The following is a 21604-nucleotide window of genomic DNA, read 5'->3' as shown; positions in this document are numbered from 1 at the left end:
TTTTTGTTTTGTTTTTTCAATTCCTGCTGAGTTTAAAATTTGTACTGCATTTGCATTGTGTTTATTAACTAGCAGTAAATCAACCATTATTTGGCATTAGTTTATATCAGGTATAGGACTGTAATTATCTATTAGAAGCTACTTTTTGGTGCTCATCTGTCACAAGGGGTCACCACAACATGTTCGAGTTGGCAGTTTTTACACTGGATGCCTCTCCCGACCCAACCCAGAAGGTATCAGTGTCTTTTCCTCAGATCAAACCCGGGGTCTTTCACTTGTTGTTCAGATGCGTAAACCACTTTGCTATGGAGCTACTATTTAAAAATCTATTATTACTTATCATGATTTTATTTTACATGCACTTTTATTTTTATATACTTAAAAGTATGCAGTAAAGCAATGTTAGTATACGCGGCTGACTGTGTAAACTACTAAATGTTAGAGGGAAGGAGTGGGAACACAGTGAGTGCTTTAATTATCAATGTACATCCATTTAATTATACTTACAGAAAACACATTTGGTTAAATCTTTGTACAGCTTTGCAAACACTGATCTTTTTTTAAGCACAAAAGTCAAGACTTATTTGGGCACCATTCAATCTGAAAATGAGTTTTTCTTCATAAGAGAGACAACAGTTGATGCGTAAACATTTGACAACCATTCATGAAATTACAAAAATGAAATTACTCTGTCAACAATGCAAGACACTGTGGTGCAGGAACACCCCAGTTTATAAGACTGTGCTGAGCTTTCGCACGCCTGTTTCAGACTTGTTCCTTGTAAGAAAACGGAATAAAGTTGACCTGAACTGGCCACAGACGTGAACACAAGCAACTCAGGATGTGAACCACCCTGACTCTTGTTCACAGTAAGATTGTTCTTCATTCACTGGTGGGAAACTGATGAGAGGACGGCCTGTGTTTATGCTTTGCTCTGAGCTTTCTTCTGCAGCCGGGTCCGCGTGGGCTCAGTGTGGATTAAGGGCTCTTGGATGACGTTGGCGGGGTACTTCTTCCCAAGCAGTTCCACCTCCACCTTCTGGCCCAAAGTGCTTAAGTCCAGAGGTAGATAAGCGAATGCCAGGCTCTGCTGGCTGCTGTAGCTGTAGGCTCCAGAGGTTGTGTTGCCAACCACCTGAAGAGAAGGTCAAGGGACATCAGCGTCGTGTGAATGATCACCAAATCTCTAAGCTAAATTGGAAATTGAGTTTTGATCTTCTGTTGTCGCTAACCTTGCCATTGTACCAGACAGTCTCGTTGCCTTCGGGGTCGATATCATCTGTGTTCACAGCAATGTAGGACAGCTTCCTGTTCAGGCCCTTGGCTTTGATCTCCTGGAGAGCTGCTTTGCCGATGAAGTCAGCAGGCTGCAGGACCACAGACACAAACAGTTAAAGAGGAAATGCATGACTGAAACTGGAATATGAATGCATGCAGGAAACAACGTTACCTTGTTTAGTTTAATAAAATAATCTAGTCCTGCCTCCAGAGGGTTAGTGTCACAGTTCATCTGTAAAGATCAATGATTTAAAAAAAAATAAATCATAAGCTGTACTTTATAAAGTAATATTTTCACCAATATAATTGTGTCATTTGTTGTAAATTAAAAACAGTGAAATGCAACTTCACTTTATTAAGGCGGGTCTAATAAAAGGTGTTTGGAGTGTATACCATATACAGACTAGGTGAAAAAGATAAGAGAAGAAACATCTTCTCTCTCAAAAATTCAACTCTGTAAGATTCAGATTCTTTTCCAAAGTCACACAAAGACGTCTTTCTTTCATCTCCATTGTTTTGCAGATGTTCCTCTAATCCAGGGGTTTCAATCTTATGACCCAAGGCCCCAGTGAACAGTGAAATCCAGCCCTCATGATGGCTTTGCAAAGTGTGAAAACCCTAACCCTTCCAATGCAATGCTATTCACGATTGGTCCACTGGGTGTCACACTCTCCTAATGACAGTATCAAGGCCAAAGGCTGATATTCTAATATAAACACTACAAGTTAGACTGTGAAGCATACGCTGCTGTTTATTTGAGGCCTCTTTTGAAAATATCTTTATGATAAAAGGAAGAAATTGACACAGTTTGGGGTTTGGCGAGAAAAAAATGGACCATAGATCATAGTTTTTCACTGGGCTAAAAGGGAAGCTGTGCGTTTGGTGTTTTCATCGCTGATGGAATATAATATTAAAGGACCACTATGAGACAGATCATGGAGAAAAACCACAAGATTTGTGTTTTTTGAATCAGCCTGGCTGGTGATGCAGCACCCTCCTGACTTCAAAAAAGGACAGCTGTCGTCCAAAACATTATGAAAAGTCCAAAAAATGCATCCCTCCATTTGCAGCCTGTATTTTTCTCTTGAATTTTGTCACAACAAGTAGTTTGTTTGTGTCGCCGTGTTGTCCTTAAAAGTGGATGAATTCATGAGTGAGGTTTTGTGAACTGTAATTTTCATCCCAGCCAAAGATTTGAATTCCCGACAGTTTGACAGCCTTCATACTGAAGAAAGCATCATGCGTGGCCTGCCTTACCACACCGAAGCCTCTTTGATTCACAGGAGAATTACAGGAGGCAGAATGGCTGCAAGGACTTGCTTTTTTGCGAGGCATATTTTATACCAGTTGAATACTTTCAAGAAACTTATTCAAAATTGTTATAAAAAGTTACAATATGACACTCAAAGTTTCCTGCTGAAGCTGATTTTGTGGAAGACGCAGCTATCAAGAGGTGACGTTTTCATTTCCTCTGTCTCCCTGTTACTGCATAATATGCTGCTTCACATTTAAACAAGGAGTTGTTTTTTTTTCTTCTTCATGTATATATGTATGTACCTCAGCCCCCCAGCCTCTAAAGCCCTTCTCCAGTCGGAGCGAGGCCATGGCATAGGTGCCGAAATTGTCAATGCCCTCGTCTTTTCCTGCTTCCATCATGGCCAGGTACACAGCTGCCAAGTCCTTCTGGTCAGTGTACAGCTCCCAGCCAAGCTCACCTAGACACAAAACACTTACACTTAAGAGCATGTCGATACTCAGCACTGAAAACTATGCGACTGAAAGGAAAAGACAAAAGAATGGGGGCAGTCATAAACTCTAAACTATGAGACTATGCACACTGTAAAAGATTCATAAAAATAAAAGAAAATATCCATAAACCGTGAACTGAGACCATGGAGTGTACATGTTTTATAAAAATAAAAGGAAAATTAATGAAATGAAAATTAAAGTAGTTGAAATAGTTGAAGAAAGATTTTAGTTTGAATGAGTAAATTCAAAATTTTATTTAACAGCTCACATTTTTCTTAAATAAAACATCTCAGTAACTCATAATTCTACTTTTAACCCAATAACCATAATTTTGACTTATCATAATTTTACTACTACTACTACTACGAATAATAATAATAATGATAATAATTATAAAAATAACAAGTCCCCGTATTGAGTTTGCATCTAAAATCTCTTAATGAATATTTCAGAATTTTGCATTAGCAAGTCATAATATTTAATTGATGTCTAAACTTTGTTCGTAATAAGTCATAGTTTGCATTTTATTTTATAAATTAGGCTAAAGTTTGAGTTATTAAGTCAGAATTTTTGTTTTGGTATAAGTTTGTCTGAGTAATTCATAATATTGATTTTATATTTAATACTTGACATTGTTCTTTTTCCCCTAGATAATAATGACTTATTATTTGACTTAGTATGTCATTACTTTATTAGAATCTTGCATTTTTGTCAAAGTAAGTGAAAAATGTTCACTCGGTATCTCATAATTCTAAGTATCTCGAAATCCACGTGGAGTTTTCTTTTCTTGGGATAAATGAGCCTCCGTATTTTTTTATATTCACTAAACTGATGTTTTTGAATTTCTTTTCTTTTGTGTTTAGACACAAAAGATGAGATGTCAGGGGTTCACCTAGAGTGCCTGTAGAAAATTTCACTCTTTTCACTATTTGAAATATTCGGTCTGGACCAGTATGGAGGAAGCACTGGCCAACACTGCTGTTAGGCATGGCTAAAAATATATATTATTGTGCAAAGCTAGCTAGGGAGAGTTGCATTGCAAGACGCAATAAATGAACTGCCTTGCACTACCGGTGTAGGAGATCCTGATGGCACGGACAGGCTTGCCGGCAAGCTGGATGGACTTGCAGTGGAGAAACTTAAATCCAGCTTCACTCATATCCTCATTTGTCAGTTTCTGGAGAACTTTGCGAGAGTTTGGTCCGGCAATGCCCAGCACACCTATGTCTTCTGTCACATTTGTAATGTCAACGTCATATCCACCTTGTGCAACTTCAGTTTCTATCCACCTGTGGCAAGTGCAAATCCACAAGGCAAAGAGCCGTTAATACATTTATAGACTAGACAAATTTTATGGGCTTTGCAAATATGTGAATTACCACTAGATGTCGCTACATGGCATAAAAAAAACTTCCTTTTTTGAAACTGTGGTAGAGAGTTGATTACAGTGAAGGAATGAAAATAAATGGTTTACGATTCTGCCTCGTGATTGGAGGAGCTCGAGGGGCGTTGTGTTAACAGCTGCAGATAGGTTTTAAGTTTCTGCAGTACAAAACTGACAGCAAGCCAGCACAGCTTGAACTGGGCGCAGGACAGAGAGCAAAACAGTGTTTGCTTAACTGCTAACAGTATGAGCACTGTGCAGGTACTGAAATATTGAAATGTAGTCTAAATCAATATGTGCGTGGAGTTTTAGACATGCGGCACTGATTCAGTTCTGCTACTCTTAGTATGATGCAGTACTTCATTTAAAGAGTTTCAGAGTTATTTTTTTTGATGAGCTAATTAGTTTACTCATTTTCAATATTAAATCACATCTTGGCAACTCACTTCAGTAACTGAGATTCATGGGTATTGGTGTATTTTGACCCAAAGCAAACTGAAAGGAAAACACAAACTTGGAGAAAATCTGAAGTATCAGCCTTAAGACAGAGCTCTGTGTTTTTCTGTGCTATGCAACAAAACTCCTTATTTCTCTGAGTAAGACTGTAATAAGGAACCCAGTCTGGAAAATCTATTGAGCCCAGGTTCACTGAAACTGCATGAAGAGATAATGTTTTAAAATATTCTTTTTAATTAAATTTCTATTTTTTATTTAAAGAAACTATTCAGGACAATTATTGCTGCTAAATTATCTACGGCTGAATTTGACAGAGAGTTTAAAGTTTAAAGGGTTTGATCCATTTCACCTGAGGTCGTGCAGCTCCGAACCGGAACCTGTGACGAGCAGAAACCTTCCTGGTGCCAGCTGGGTGATGGTAACCTCAGCGTATACTTTCCCAGAGGGTGTCAGCATGTGGCTGATGTTGGTCATGCCCACCTGAAAACAGGTTATGGAGTTTGAGAAAACTGTGTGGTCAGGACCGTTTGTGCAGCAGTACAGTGCACTGGATATGTGACCAACACAATCATCACTTTATGAGCTGAACAGTTTACATTAGGTCTTCTACCTTGGGCATGGTGTTGGCAAAGAGGCGATCCAAAAGCTTGTGTGAGTCCTTCCCCTTTACTATGAACTTGCCAAAAGGTGTCAGGTCTATTACTCCAACCTTCTCCATCACCAGCTTGCACTCTCTTCCAACTGGTCCAAACCAGTTGGTGCGTTGGAAGCTGGGTCTGAGCACAACACAAAATCAGTTAACTATGTATTTTACTTACTAGTGATTTGCTTATTTTATTACTTTTTCTATTTGAAAGTGTTATACGTTTCACTGTAAAAGGGCAGTGCACTGAGTGAATATTGTTCCAATGGGAATGAAATATAAACAAGACTAGAGAAAAAAAAAAAACACTGATAAAAGTTTTAAAGTTTTGCAGACATACCAACATCTGTGCAGGCACTGCATTCTGTAACATCAAAAAAAGCAACACTATCCATTGCTATTGCATGAAAAATGTTCAAAGCTTATGTTGGAGCAAATTCAACAATCTTTTTAAGCAGTTCTAGTTAGAATTGATACAAGCCAACACATTGCTGGCCCCAAGACTGGATAAATGCATCAAGAAGGGCATCCAATGGTAAATCATTGGCAGACCAAACCATAGTAGATGGATTGAGGCCCAGTTTAACAACAATCACATGCAGTGCTGTTGGCCAACAGGGTGCTGGTGAAAACTGCGCTACTGTTGACTGAAGATAAAAGAGAAGGAAAGAGGGAAGGCATGTTTGGAGGCAGCGAAAGAGAAGGAGTGTGGCAGAGAGAATAAGTACTTTAAATGGAGGGACTATGACTGGTAAAGAGAGAGCTGACTGATATGATGGAGAAAGTGAAGACTGAGGACTATGGGGAAGGGAAGCAAGGCCAGAAGCATTGGAGGTAATTTTGAAGGAAGATTATGTGAATAGGGTTGTAAAGGTGAAGAGAGTGCAAGACAGGATCATGCGTTTGAAACTAGAAATCAAAGGGGTAATTGTTGAATGTGTTTATGCCCCAAAGGTTGGATAGTTGGAAGAGAAAGAGGAATTCTGGAGTAAGTTGGATTTAGTGGTAGAGTGTTCCCACGGAGGAGAGACTGACAAGAGATTCACTGGACATGTAGGTGCCAGGAACAGAGAGCATGAGGTCCTGGGTAGGTATGGCGTCAGGAAAGAAATGTGGAAGGGTAGTGGTTGAATATGGATGGTGGTGGATTTTGCAAAAAGGATGGAAATAGCTGCGGTGAATATGTTTCAAGAAGAGGAGGGTGAAATATAAGAGCGGAGGACAGGGGCACACAGGTGGACACAGGTGGAGTTGAAGGTGCTCAGATTTTCATTGGGAGGGACCATGATCGACAGCATTAGAAATGAATATATCAGCAGGAAAGCTCAGCAAGTAGGGAAAGGTGAGATGTTCTTGACATGTGACATCTTTGACCTCCCTACTACACTCCACTGGATAAGTGTTAAAGAAAATGGATGGATGGAAGCATGGATGAAATCAGAGAAGTTGTCCAAAGCAGAACCCCACCCCCCACAGCTGATGATAACCTCATGCTGACACTAGAGAACAAAGCCTGAGCAAAACAAACTCATACCACTACCAATATTCTGTCTTTTAACGGAGTATTCCAATATACAGGCTGATATTTTTTCCATAACATTTCTCATGTGTAGTTATCCAGTACTCATTTACACTCAATTCAGATAAAGAGATAATGTTTTAAAAGACTCCCATGTTATAGCTGATCTGACTGCTCGGATCAACTGGCTGATCGGTCAGGCTCTACATGAGATATCATGAGATTACCCAGAGTGCCTAAAAAAAAATAAAAAATGTGTGTCCAACTATTTGAGATATTCGGTCTGGCTAAAAATATACATTTTATTGTGCAAAACTGGCTAGCGGAAAGTTGCATTGCAAGACACAATAAAGGTTTTGCAAGATTATAACCGCAGCTTTTAGCTTCCATACAAACTAAAATAACTATGTCTCAGAAAGAGCCAAATATGCAACTGCCAAGAAGGCCAACTGGATATGTTTGAGGTTTGGACAACCCAAAGGCTCATCGACATGTGGGTTTGTAAAAGAGACTTGTGCATCTGCTGCATGTGTTCTTGAACAGTAGCAGCTGTTTAGTTTCAGTGGGGAATTTAAATGGTCCTCTTGTGCTAATATCGTCAGAAAGCCTGTTAGATGATCTCGGGCGAACTTGTACCTGTACTACCTGAAAGAGCTTGAAGGGTGGTGGATGTGGTGTTGTAATGCACAGTGGATTCAAGTGGAAAAAAATTAGCATTCAGATTTTCCATATCAAAAAGACACTGTTAGAAATTTACAGAGAAACCTTACTTGTATCCAATGTCATCTCCAGGTTTGTAGAACCAGTGAGGTTGCTCCCAGCCAGCATGAAAGCCCATAGATCCTTTGTCTTTCAGCAGCTCATAAACACCGCTAGTTCGGCAGGTTGGTCGGCCAGCAAAACGCTCCTCCTTGGGGTAACCAACTGCAGTGACCAACAGCATGAGGAGGACACAGCAGGCTTTTAGTAACAATATAATAGAAGGCTCTGTTCCACAAATGCTGTGCAGCTGTCCCATGTTCTTCTTACCCACATTGTTGAAGCCATAGGATTCTCGAGCTTTGGCACATATGAAGGGTACATCAGTCCACTTGCCATAGCGGTTGGGGTCACATTCGATCAGGTCGTATGGAGGTTCTCCGTTCGTGATCCATTCACTCAGGAACTTGCCTATGCCACCAGCATGAATAATACCATACCTAAACAAATATTAAATCAGAGCTTTAGGTACTATCGATTGGCTTTGATGGATTTTAAGAAAAAAAATAAAGCTTTTCAAAGAAAATCAAAGTCTTCTAGAGGTTTAAGTCACACTGCATCTAAAAATATGCACATCACATTTGTAAGTTACATATAGTTGGGATGCAACTCCAACTGCATGTTGTAATGCTAGCCAAATCAATGACTCATACTACATCAGCTATTTTTTCTGTCTTTCACCTCTTAGCAGTATTTTAGATAGATACGGTTCAGCAACACCTGACTAAACACACACCCAAAGCCAATCGCTGTCCAGTAGTTGCGAACTCCACAGTGTGGTCCAACCATAGGCAGGAGGTCAGGAGTGTATGTGATTGGTCCAGAAACAATGTTAATGATGTCAGCTTTCTTTAGTACAGGGACCATCTCCATGGCCTTTTCCACATGCTCCATTATCCTGTCCAAGTCAGACTCAAACAGCTCCTTTCCAAAACCTGCAGGCAGATAGAAACAGTCATGCACAGGAAGATGAAAACTTTGTAGAAATATTTAGATTGGAAAATCTGATGTGGCAGACAGACCTGGTGGTACTCCATCTCTCACCCAGGAGTCCTGTAAAACCATCTTTTCCATCTTCTCATAGGGGCCAAACAGCAGGCCATCTCTTTCCTGACGCAGGTAATAAGACCCCTCCAGGTCCCTGATGACCGCCAGCTCCTCCTTCAGAGCCTTCACCTCCGGTATCGTTGCTGTCACAATGTACTGGTGATGCACTGGAATAGTAGGGTGTTCAAACCCAATCATCTTGCCAACCTCCCGGGCCCAGAAACCTGAAAACAAATTAGATGCAGTCAGTTCAGCTGAAGAGGTGAAGTCAGCCAACAGATAGAGTTGGCTCGCTCTCAATCTCTAAATGCATCTTTGACAAATATTTGTTCAGAATTGTCGTCTCATGAAAACATAAATGTCAGTCAGTTAAAGGTGAAGGCTCAAGATTTCTAGCTTATCTTTGCATAAAGGGGAATCATGATGCTAGCAAACAACAGCCATTTCCAAAATGTAGCTTCTCATAAAAATTTACAGAAGCAGAGTGGTAACAATCATCTTACTCACAGCATGAAACTGGGCTTCCTATTTAAAGAAACATTTTTTAAAGGATGTTTTTCTTTTATTGTTCGATTCTTTATAAAACTACCAAACAGATTACAGAATGTTTAAAAGGTCTGTTGTCTCTGTGTTTTTAAATTGAAACAGCAATTTATTATCATTATCATGGCATGATCAGATTGTGGAAGAAATGTGATTTAAGTGACTTTGAATGGGGCATGGTTGTTACTGCCAGATGGGCTGGTCTGAGTATCTTATCTGGGATTTTCCAACACAACCATCTTTAGGGTTTACAGACAATAATCCAGAAAAAGAATATCTAGTGAGCAACAGTTCTTTGGGTGAAAATGTTCATGCGAAGGATGAAAGAAAAATGGCCAGAGTGCTTCAAGCTGATAAGAAGGTAACAGCAAGTCAAATAACGATTTGTTACAACCAAGATATGCAGAAGAGCATCCCTGAATGCTCATTGTGTCTAAACTTGAAGCACATGAGCTACAGCAGCAGGGGGAGTCTGGCTGCCACTCCTGTCAGCCAAGACCAGGAAACTACAATCAAAACTGGACAATAGAAGTGCTGCAACATTTGGAGGGTAAGATCCAAATTTTGCATAAACAACATGAAAACAAGGATGTATCCTGCTTTATATCAAACAATGGTTGATGCTAGCGGTGGTGTAATGGTTCCTGGAATATTTCCTTGGCACACATTTGGCACTTTGACACCAAATAAGCATTGTTTTAATGGCAGTCTACCTGAGTATTGCCGCTGATCACGTCTATCCCGTCATGATCACATTTGTACCCATCTTCTGATGGCTGCTTTCAGCAGGATAACACACCAGGTCACAAGGTTGAAAGTCCATCTCTAACTGGTTTCTTCAACATGACAATGATTTCATTGTACTCCACAGTCACCACATCTCAATCTAGTAGAACATTGGGATGTGGTAGAATGGGAAATTCATATAAAGGATGTGCAGCTGACAAATCTACACCAACTACTTTCAACTCCCGCCACAGATTTTCTATGGGGTTGAGGTCTGGAGACTGGCTAGGCCACTCCAGGACTTTCAAATGCTTCTTACGGAGCCACTCCTTTGTTGCCCGGGCGGTGTGTTTTGGATCACTGTCATGTTGGAAGACCCAGCCTCGTTTCATCTTCAAAGTTCTCACTGATGGAAGGAGGTTTTGGCTCAAAATCTCACGATACATGGCCCCATTCATTCTGTCCTTAACACGGATCAGTCGTCCTGTCCCCTTGGCAGAAAAACAGCCCCATAGCATGATGTTTCCACCCCCATGCTTCACAGTAGGTATGGTGTTCTTGGGATGCAACTCAGTATTCTTCTTCCTCCAAACACGACGAGTTGAGTTTATACCAAAAAGTTCTACTTTGGTTTCATCTGACCACATGACATTCTCCCAATCCTCTGCTGTATCATCCATGTGCTCTCTGGCAAACTTCAGACGGGCCTGGACATGCACTGGCTTCAGCAGCGGAACACGTCTGGCACTGCGGGATTTGATTCCCTGCCGTTGTAGTGTGTTACTGATGGTGACCTTTGTTACTTTGGTCCCAGCTCTCTGCAGGTCATTCACCAGGTCCCCCCGTGTGGTTCTGGGATCTTTGCTCACCGTTCTCATGATCATTTTGACCCCACGGGATGAGATCTTGCGTGGAGCCCCAGATCGAGGGAGATTATCAGTGGTCTTGTATGTCTTCCATTTTCTGATGATTGCTCCCACAGTTGATTTTTTCACACCAAGCTGCTTGCCTATTGTAGATTCACTCTTCCCAGTCTGGTGCAGGTCTACAATACTTTTCCTGGTGTCCTTCGAAAGCTCTTTGGTCTTGGCCATGGCGGAGTTTGGAGTCTGACTGTTTGAGGCTGTGGACAGGTGTCTTTTATACAGATGATGAGTTCAAACAGGTGCCATTCATACAGGTAACGAGTGGGGGACAGAAAAGCTTCTTACAGGAGACGTTACAGGTCTGTGAGAGCCAGAGATTTTCCTTGTTTGAGGTGACCAAATACTTATTTTCCACCCTAATTTACGAATAAATTCTTTACAAATCCTACCATGTGGATTCATGGATTTTTTTTTCACATTCTGTCTCTCACAGTTGAAGTGTACCTCTGGTGCAAATTACTGACCTCTGTCATCATTTTAAGTGGGGGAACTTGCACAATCGGTGGCTGACTAAATACTTTTTTGCCCCACTGTATGTGATGCTATAATGTGAGTACTGACCTCTGAGGTCAGTTTTTGAAAATATGCCACCAGCAGGTGCTCCAATCCAATACTGGCAAGGTGTGCTAGTACTGGTGCAAGCTGGATTTCTAATAACACTGACTGCTGGAGTATTTCATCACTTGCAAGGAGGGTTAAGGGATTAGATTTCATAAAAATGTCACATCACAGGGGCAAACACACAGGTGTACACATAGATATATGCAAGACAGACACACATAAGACCCGAAAATGAAGGCAAGAATAAATAGGACAGCACAGATTAAATAGATTCAATATAAACCACGAGGAACTAGTTTAAGAGCCCTATCGCTAATCTAATGTATAAGCATTACAGCATTAGAAGCAAAAAAGAAAAAAGAAAATACAAGTCACAACTATAAAAATCACATGTTATGAGATGACACCAGACATGAATCAGAAGTTACCCTCAGGGTTCAAAGCTCTACATTATTCACCAGAGCAGTTTTTTCACATAGAGGGCACTTCAGTGTGTAGAAGGAATACTAAGCTTAATTTACAACATCACAACATTTTGGTTAAGTTGCTTACTTGAATGTGTTCACTTAGAGTTTCCCCAACTCTTTCTCTTAAAAAAATAAATTTGCATACACCTGAAGTACAGCATAACCCGTTTTATAAATTAATAGCCACAAAACAAATATGATGGGACACGTGAAAGCAACACAGATGTGTACTAATGCCTTTGCTGGGGCCCAGAGTGTGAAGCCAGAGAAAAACCTGTTGATCCCTGCTATCTTTAGCCAAGTGTTGCAACATACTCTTGTCAGCAACTCTTCACAAGAATTTGTATTCAATCTATGTACTCGTATGTAAGTCTGCAGCATAATAACATTGCAGATTCTATTTACAGTTGGTTACAGGTTGGAGCTTCATATACACAACACTTTAAGAGTTACTGAGTTACCTAGTAAACATTGGTTAATGGAGTAAAGTTTGTTTCTCTGAGAATTATAATAGTCAGACCAATTTACTGTAAAATCAGAGGCTAAACAGCTGTTTGCCACATGCTCAGAATATGTCTAGTTCAGTGGGTGCTGCTAGTCAACTGTGGTATGAGTAAAACAACTTTGAAGAGACTCAGTTTATTATCAGCTACTGGAGGGAGAGCGATTCAAGTTAGCAAGAAGTAATACTTAAACGATTCAAAACAAAAAATGGTTAACCCAGTTTATATGTTACAATGTGAGGCACTGAATGGTCAGAAGAGATATCCAGAAGTGATGGACTGTAGTTTATATAATTAGCTAAATGTAAAGGATAACATAATGCAAAACTGCCAAATCACACTTACTGCTTCCACAGGAATTCAGAGGGCAGGTAGCAGCAGGTGCTGCTAAAAATGCACTTCATTTATGGATCATTAGAAAGTGTGAACACCTGTATATAGTTTTGGCATTTTGCTGGTCTGGAAGATTCAGGGCTGTGTCAACACAAAGCCACAATTGCTGCAAAGTCAGATTGTACATTTTGGGGTGGCTGTGGCTCGGGAAGCAGAGCAGGTCCCTTACTAATTAGAAGTTTGGTGGTTTGATGCCCCTCTGTTCCAGTCCGCATGCAAAATATACTTGGTTAAGATACTAAGGTGCTCTCTGACGTATCCATCGCAGTATGAGTGTGTATGAATTTTAGATAGAAAGTACTTACATAAGAAAAGCACAGAAAAAGTGCTTGTGTGAATGATTGATTAAGGCGAGCTAAACAGAAGTGCTCTGAGTGCTCAGAGTAGATATAAGAACCAGCCCATTTACAATGTTCGCATAGACTGCAAAAGAACCCCCCCAGCAAAAGCTACATTTCAGACTGTACAGGGCTTGGTTAGTATGCTAAATTTTAAAATTAATGACAGTACAGTACAAAAAAAAAACAAAAAAAAACCACTGAGCAGGTATCACTTGTTTGGAAGGGTTGCCAGAAGAAAGCCTCTTCTCTTCTCATATGAACAAACCACAAGACCTCTGCAACAATGTCCTTTGGACAGACAAAGTGTAGTCACAGCATAAACACCTCATAACAACTGTGGAGGTGGAGGGGTGATAATAATCTGGGCTTGTTTTGCAGCCAAAGGACATGGGCACCTTGCAGTCCCTGAGTCGACCATGAATTCCTCTGCATATTGCAGTTTCTACAGTCAAACATGAGGCAATCTGTTCAACAGCTAGTGCTTGGCTGAAATTTATGTCATACAACAAGACAGTGATCCCAAGCACATAAGAAAATCTGCAACTGAATGACCGAAAAAGAAAATAATCAAGTTGCTGCAATGGCCCAATCAAAGTCAAGACTCCTGACTGAAAGGCTGTGGGCGGGGCCTTAAGTGAGTGGTGCAAAAACAAACACTCATAAACCTCAATGAACTAAAGCAAGGTTTTAACTTTGCTAGTCTGGCCATACATTTACACTATTTCATCATGTGATCTGCTATAATAAAGATGGATAAGGAAATGAAAGGGTGAGCTACAAGTTACTGATCTAATGCTAATGAATAGTTTTTAAGACTAACGATTAAGTAAGAGCTAAAAATGATAACTAGTGAAGTATTAGAAACAGTTTTTATTAATAACAGATCGAAAGTTATGCAATGGTGAAGAAGATGAATACATGCAAAAATCACTGAAACAACAAATGAAATTCCAAGTAAATAGAACCAAACCAGCCTGTACACACATATTTTACATGATGAACAGACTCTAGTACTACAGACAGAAACATTGAGAAAACACTGAAGATAATCAAACGATCGCCTCGTATATTAGGTTCACATGGCAACCATGAGCTTTGGCTTCAACTGAGCCCTCTTTGGTAAGGAGGATGCTTTGATAGGAAGAGGACTTACAGGCTGTACTGCAGATCACACTTTCAACTGTGAGATGTTTTCAACAAAGAGATGTTTGCTGTAGAAGCATAGAGTTTGAGAATGTAAAGGAGTTTTTTGCCACGCTATGTGAGACTGCCCATGAAGCAGAAGAAACTCAAGAACCACAAAAAATTATATTAATCGAATAAATTTAAACTTATTTTGTAAAACTTTGCCTTTTGTTAAAGCTAAACCACAAACCCAAGGTCCCTGCATGCAAGAAGGAGCAGCTGCACAGCAGTAGTGAAAGGCTTAGAACTGCATGTCAGGAGGAGGAGGATTACATGTGCTGCTGCTTCAAGATTGGATGAAATCTGACCTGTTGCCCTAAGTCGATTGGCTGTTACAGTGATGGCGAAATGCCAGCAAGGCCTCAACATAACTGGATTCAACCAGAGTAAAGAAAATATGAAAGGAAGAAAATGTGAATGAAGTAGTAAATATGCTCTGCTGCTAAACATTTGCTATTTTCAGCTTCTTTACACCTTTGTGTGTGCTCCAAAACACATGAACAGACATAGTTTTGTTTCTAGTTTGTTATTTTTAAACTGTGCACATCTTTCAAATTCTTGTATTTATTTTTTGGCGGTGGTTGTTTGACTACAGTCGCTATTTCATTTGCCATTTGTTTCTAAGTTTGTGCATTACATTAAAAAAAGGGTGACTAATGAAATGCATGACTCCACAGGGGAGCACAGACAGGAGAAAGAGAGTGAAGCACATTCTTGAACTTCTGCCAGAAAAACAGGCAACAGCAGCAAAGAGCAGCGGCCAACAAAATCCCCCAAGAACTGGTATGACCCGGTTCAGACCAAAAACTCTGTTTTCTAAACTTTTCAGCCAGTGGTCTGGGTGGGCAAAGGTCTCCTACCAGAGTATCTATAGATAGATAAGGTGTTTTACTGTGGTCTGAAATCCGATATCTATCCTTTTCCCACAAAAAAAGAAACAAATAAAACAAAAACTATTCTTCTTTTACCAACATACACACGAAGAAACTTGAGACAAAGAAGAAAAATCTGGACTTGAACATATTCACATGTGAGTTGCAGACTGCACTTATTCCCTTGTACTTTTCCTTACATTTTCTGCATGGATATAGTGTTTACCATCTAAAATATCAGGATCACCGCTCCTATTATCCTTTGAATAAATGCGTATAGAGATTATGAATATTCACCTGCTGTGTTGACAATGCGGTTTGCCCGAATTGTTCCATGAGAGGTCTGCACGTCCCACTTGCCATCAGACGTTGGCTCGAGGCTCGTCACGGGGGTATTATTATAAATCTGGGCACCATACATACGAGCTCCAGCAGCCAGAGCCATAGTCAGAGAGTAAGGGTCGATGTGGCCGTCTCCTGGGGTGTAAAGACCTGCCAACACCTAAGATTAAACAGAAACCTTCACACAACAAATTCAAAATGGTGATTCAATAATAATAATAATAAACTTAATAATTAGCTGATCAAGCAGCTCCATGAAGATATATTGCTAACAGTGAAATATATCAACTCTATCGACTCAACTATCGACTCTAAGCACTTAAGCAGACGCAGGTCAACAACATATCAACAGATGTCTCATTCTTTGGGTCATTTAACTTAAGAGGTTTGTAGGTTTTACCTTTCTAAGCTGATGTCATACCAAAAACCTAATATTAGATCAACTAATTATTCCCTTATCATAACTGTGTTTGGTAAATTTCAGGAGCGCTGGATCAGGTCAACTTTAAAGCCCAACTTTACAACACTCGTCGAGATGTTTAGCTTTGGATCTAATGCTAAACTGTGAACTTTGGACAGAGCCAAGAGCACAAAACCAGGAACATACAATGACATGTTTCAGCAATAAAATAATAATAAAAACATTTCTAAATTTATTTTAAACTTTAATAGCTCATCCATTTTTCAGCAAGATTTCTACTCGTGTTTAAAGCTCAGATAAAGTAATAATTTTTACATATTTCTTGATTTGGATCACTCCCAACCGGTCATGACAGATGGCTGGCCTTCCCCAAGCCAGAGGTTGCTTCCTGTTAAAAGGGAGTTTTTCCTTCCCACTGTCACCAGGTGTTTGCTCACATGGGGTTCATCTTACTGTAGGGGTTTTCTCTCTATTGTAGAGTCTACAAACCTAATTTAATCATTAAATATAGATATAGATATACAGATATAGATCAGGGATACATTTATACTGACATGATTATCTGAAATGTCTGAACTAGATGGAACTAGTTTGTTTACAAAACCATGCTACAAATAAAAGATGCAGAGAGTCATTTAGAAATGTCACATAGTTTGTGCCATTTGAGAGTCTAGCACTCCAGTGTTACAATACTCTCAGCACTTTTTAAAGTATGTACCAGAGCAGCATTACAACTAAGCAGATGCATGCATGGTCTTAAGTGGGGGAATGTTTATGGCAAGTATCTAACCAGTTCTTGAAATACATTGCTTGAAATCTGTTAAACAATGAGCTCATCACTTTATCTTGTATTTTCAATATAACAGCTGATAGAGGGTTATGAGAACCTTTTACTGTCTAAAAGCTGGTATTGGAATTGCCTGCAAAAATCCAGTATTGGTCGGAGTCTAAGTTAAACATCTCCTTGCTGTAGTTTCATAATGGAAAAGGAAGCACTCCAAGAACGCAAATGTCCGCCAAGGCAGTTCACTGTCTGGGCAGTGTTTCCTTTTAAGGGAATAGCATTATATTTTATTTATATTTATTTTGTTTTCTTTAATCTTTTTTAACGTGCTTTCAGAGGTTTGTAGCACACTAAAAACCATGACCAATGTTTACTTTAATTACACAAACAGGAGAAGGTAATGGATAATAGGTATTGATTTGTAATCAACAGGGAATGAATATTATTACTTATACAATATAGAGCTTATTGTATAATATCATTATTATTTATAATTTTATGAAAGTTTGACCATATTTGATGTTGAAGAAGAAGTCAGAAGTCCAAAAGTAATGTGATATTTAGAATGCCCATATATCATTCTCTATATGCTGTCAATACAAACAACTGCAGTAAGGAAAAAGGGTTTTAAATAGCTCTGCACAGCATCTCTCTGACTTTCAGATTAATCTACTGACTTTTATAAAAGGTCAGAGGTCAAATGTGACGTGATACTTAAAATCTTTATACAGTACTTTCTATATGTTGACAATACACAGCACACTTGTAAGACTCATCTAAGTTAAACGGTTATTTCTTGACCAACAGGTTATTACGCTGACCTTAATGACCTTGGTGGATGTAAGAAAAATTTTAAGGCACTTACTCTCCACCCCTATAAAGTTTTATCAAAATTAATCTAAAACTTTTCGAGCTGTTGCGCTTATAGACAGTAAGCATGGCAAGCACGTGTGCAAAAAACATATCCTCCATAGCAGAGGTAATAATTAGTGAACAGTTAGCAGAGTGATATTTATCTTCTCTAACTCTTGTCAAGAAGTCAAGTATTTGGCTTTAAAAGTTTTGGGTAATTGAATACCAAAAAACCACATCTGTCAAGGTTCAGATAAACACTGTGCTTCTTCACAGTTTCTAATGTCTGTTTCAAGACAATAAAAAGATTGAGCAGGAACAAGTTTGAGAACAATCGAATTTATGACTTCTTGCTATCAGAAGTCATTAATGTGACTAATCCACAAAGGCATACAGACCTTATCCATATTAAGCAGAGGGAAGAGTTCTTGGATTTTTTCTGGTCCGATGAGGTACTGTTCTGTCACATGCCAGTGTGTGCGGGTCATCTGGTACTTCATTTCATCCACTCGAATCGGCGTTGAAGCAATACGAATGCTGCCAGGCTGGTGCAAGCCCACTGCCTGCAGAGAAAGTCAATATAAAAGATATACAAATATACAAATACAGTTATGCTTGTAAAAGCTAAGGAAAGTACCTCACCTGTCCAGTTTCAGCCTCCAGGGTCTCATATAATTTTATGCTGTCATGATGGATTTTCTTGAGGTTGATCCCTGGATGGTAGTATGTTGTCAAGCCAGCCTAAAATACAAACACACCATTAAGATAATTGGAAAATACACCCAGCAAGATACTGCTTTCACATATTCCAACTTAAAGCTGCAAGAACTGCTTTTTGGCCACTTGGGGGCAGCAAAAAAAAAAAAAATCAATGAGCCAAAACACTAAAATATTCCTTAAAGCTGTGGGAGCTCTAAGGAGCATTATAGCAATATACATAATCTGAACCGCTAATATCGCTCTTCATTAAACATTAAAAAAAGAAATCACAACTTCTGCCAGCAATGTTGTGGGGATGGAGCTGGACTCTCTTGGGGTGGTGATGGAAAAGCGAATGTTATCCAGGATAAAGTCAGTGTTGGATAATTTCTCCCACCCACTCCATGACGTGCTGGCTAGCCACAGGCGCACGTTCAGTGAGAGACTGAACCACTGAACGACACAGGAAATCATTCCTGCCTGTGGCCATCTCCCTGTACAACTCATCCACCTAATACACAGTATAGTGCTATAGCTACACCCTTTTTATATATTGTGCTATTTCTTACTTCTTGTATTGTCCATTTTTGTTATTGTTTGTACTGGAGCACTGTAACCAACATAATTTCCCCTAGGGATCAATAAAGTATTCAGATTCTGATTCGAATTACATATATTGGTTGGCAATTATAAGTCTGCAGCTACCCTAATTCCTCACCCAGTGTCCACTGGGTCCCTGCCCATCCAATGAGGCAAGTAAGTGAAGAGCAAGTTTCCCCTCTGACATGTGAAATGTCTATTAATAGTATAGGAGTGTTGCGTTTTTGTAAATGAATAACATGGAGTGTAAGGAGCAAGAGGATCAGGACCACAAGTACCTTGAAAACTTAACAGTTGCTCTCACTGGAAAGGGAGTAACAACTGGATGACAGCCACTTGCCAGTACTCGATCTAAACACTTTCACTGTCAAGGAAGAGCCAGACTTCAGTTTTCTAGCAGTATTAACCTCCTAGGACCCTGCGTCCACATATGTGGACATCACATTTTGGGTTATTTAGACCAAAATACTAAATTTTGCTCTACATGGGCCTGATATCCTCTTACGAGGACACTATACTGCTACTGTTCTATCAAAATTTTAAACAAATATCCTCATATGTGGCTCTGATTTTTCTTAAAAACAAAAATAAGGTAAAAAAAATCTGGTAATTCTTTGTTTTTACATTCATCGGGCCTCAATCAGCCCAAATATCAAAGAGAAATTAAAAATGCATGCTGTGAAAGAGTTCAGGTCTTAGGAGGTTAAAGGCTCAGTACCTTCAAATTATTCTGGAGACATGTTATGCTAAGAAAGCTCATTCAGAGAATATAAAAATAAAGGCAATTTGAAAAATAATAATAATAATTGTTTCTCATTTTCCAAGCACAAATGCCAAATATACCCTCTTTCCAGTCTCTTAATTTTGAGCATTTGCTTATTCTTCTCTGTTATGCAAAACTCCAACTGTCAGATTACAATTCAACTGAAGGAAAGAAGCCAAATGTAAAGATTTCTTTCAATAACTGATGTAAAATTCAAGTTTAATGGGAGCAGTGGTTTATTGACTTTGGGCTGTGGTCCTTTCAACGTTAATGAAGGTAATAATGGTCGCCAACCAACATGAAAGTGAAATGTGTGACCCTGGCCTTTCTCTGGTTCACATTCAGGACCCTGCGGACCCCTGTAGGGTCTTTGGTCTCAGCACTTTTGTAAACTTACAGCATGCCAGGTAGATCCAGCTGTCAGCTCAGTCTTCTCAAGCAGAACCACATCCTTCATCCCAGCTTTGGCCAGGTGATAGGCCAAGCTGACGCCCACACACCCTCCACCAATGATGACAGTCTCTGCAGTGTCCTTCCACCGCTTTCCCAAAACTGAAGATGCATCACTGCCAGGACAGGAAGCAATTTAACTGCAGGTAAAATAGCTACAGCGCCATGCAACATGCACAAGTTACAAAAGTAGCTTGATAATGATGTACTGAGGTCAGCAAGTTGAGACTTTAAGGTCAGATAAGACTAAAGTGTGTTAAGTCCAACAGTTTTGTGTGAAGCTTGCATATCACGTTAAGTTTTGCTGCACAAATCGATCACTTTCATGGCATTTTTAAAGCCTCATTTGTGATCTTTACCCTGACCAAAACTGGCTGCATGAGACGAATCCTTAAAAATGAATCAAACTAAACTGTCTCACCTCTCCTCTTGTTTTCTTGAGGTGCAGCTGATGGTTCTCAGAGGCTGCCCAGCGACGCCTCGACACGAGGCTAAATCTCTGCGCAACTGAACTCTGATGAGGTTTAGTATCCAAGCCATGACTGAGAAACAGTACTGATGTTTAAAAAAACTACCAATGCACCACGAAGCATGACCAGCCCCCCTCTCTCGGAGTCCCTGTACTGTCGAGTGCAGTTACAAATATCCCACTTTTGCACTGACAGCCGCTTTGGCACGCCCACAGTTCGCGAACCAAGTCAGGACGAAGGTTTAACGCAGTTAACGCTTTGTGTGCTGAGACTTCAAATGTAGGTCAGTTAGGCTGGTTTAAAAAAAAGAAAGAAAGAAAGAAAGAAAGAAGAAAAACTTTGTTGAGGGTTAAACTAATGTGCTGTCAGAGAAAACCCTCATTAACATTCTGTAAGAGTCTGTATTTGTTTTTGCAGTAACTGGTTTCTGAACACACACTGAGTTTTTTTTGTAGGTGTTAAAACCGTTGCAGGACTGTTTTTATATCTATACAGGGATGTCGTTTTAGCACAAAAACTAATGGCACTTAAAAAAAAATTGTGAGCATTTGATCAGTTTTTTTCAGCAACATCTAAAAAAAATGTAGCAGTGCCATGTGTTTATTTTATGAACAGGAAGACAACAGGAATCACTTTAGGTTTGCAGAGGTTACATAAGCTCTGCAGAAAAGGTGATTAATGTGACAGAGTCCTGTGGTCTGCCATAATGACAGCAGCGCTTTAAGCCACAAAAACATAACATGCAGAAATTATGCTTATAATGCTGCTGATTCTAGGGAGATATAAAACATACCAAAATGTGCATAACTTGTTGATTCATAGTGCAGTACAGTAACACTGTTTTTCACAGAAAGCCTTGCACCAGTTGTTT

General features: G+C 39.7%; 1 protein-coding gene across 2 annotated transcripts; it reads right to left on the bottom strand.

The window, feature by feature from the left end:
* Positions 1-457: 457 nt before the first annotated feature.
* Positions 458-20901, bottom strand: dmgdh (dimethylglycine dehydrogenase). 2 transcript variants are annotated; one of them, XM_085414429.1, is made up of 16 exons: positions 20685-20901; positions 20211-20379; positions 18394-18492; positions 18150-18314; positions 15650-15854; positions 8811-9059; positions 8525-8723; positions 8059-8228; positions 7800-7953; positions 5478-5643; positions 5217-5347; positions 4099-4316; positions 2836-2993; positions 1451-1510; positions 1233-1367; positions 458-1135 (listed from the first exon to the last, which is right to left on the bottom strand). In XM_085414429.1, exons 1-16 carry the CDS (start codon positions 20801-20803, stop codon positions 923-925), a joined length of 2610 nt encoding a protein of 869 aa, XP_085270555.1. In that variant the 5' UTR covers positions 20804-20901; the 3' UTR covers positions 458-922. The 2 variants fall into 2 exon arrangements, with proteins under 2 accessions (XP_085270555.1, XP_085270556.1); XM_085414430.1 differs by lacking the exon at positions 1451-1510.
* Between the last annotated feature and the right edge of the window lie 703 nt (positions 20902-21604).

Source organism: Rhamphochromis longiceps, linkage group LG7 (genome assembly GCF_057381845.1).
Source record: "Rhamphochromis longiceps isolate RC_006_pf linkage group LG7, R_longiceps_female_GT1.1, whole genome shotgun sequence".
Taxonomy (NCBI): domain Eukaryota; kingdom Metazoa; phylum Chordata; class Actinopteri; order Cichliformes; family Cichlidae; genus Rhamphochromis; species Rhamphochromis longiceps.
This window is presented reverse-complemented; position numbering and strand designations above follow the sequence as displayed.

Bases quoted from the DNA above. Each gene is read 5' to 3' on its own strand.
- dmgdh (XM_085414429.1), bottom strand. From the start codon at position 20,803: ATGGCTTGGATACTAAACCTCATCAGAGTTCAGTTGCGCAGAGATTTA. The intron at 4,317-5,216 runs GTGAAATGGATC...CACTTGCCACAG, and splicing joins TCGGAGCTGCACGACCTCAG to GTGGATAGAAACTGAAGTTG. The intron at 2,994-4,098 runs GTAGTGCAAGGC...TTTTGTGTCTAG, and splicing joins CATCAGGATCTCCTACACCG to GTGAGCTTGGCTGGGAGCTG.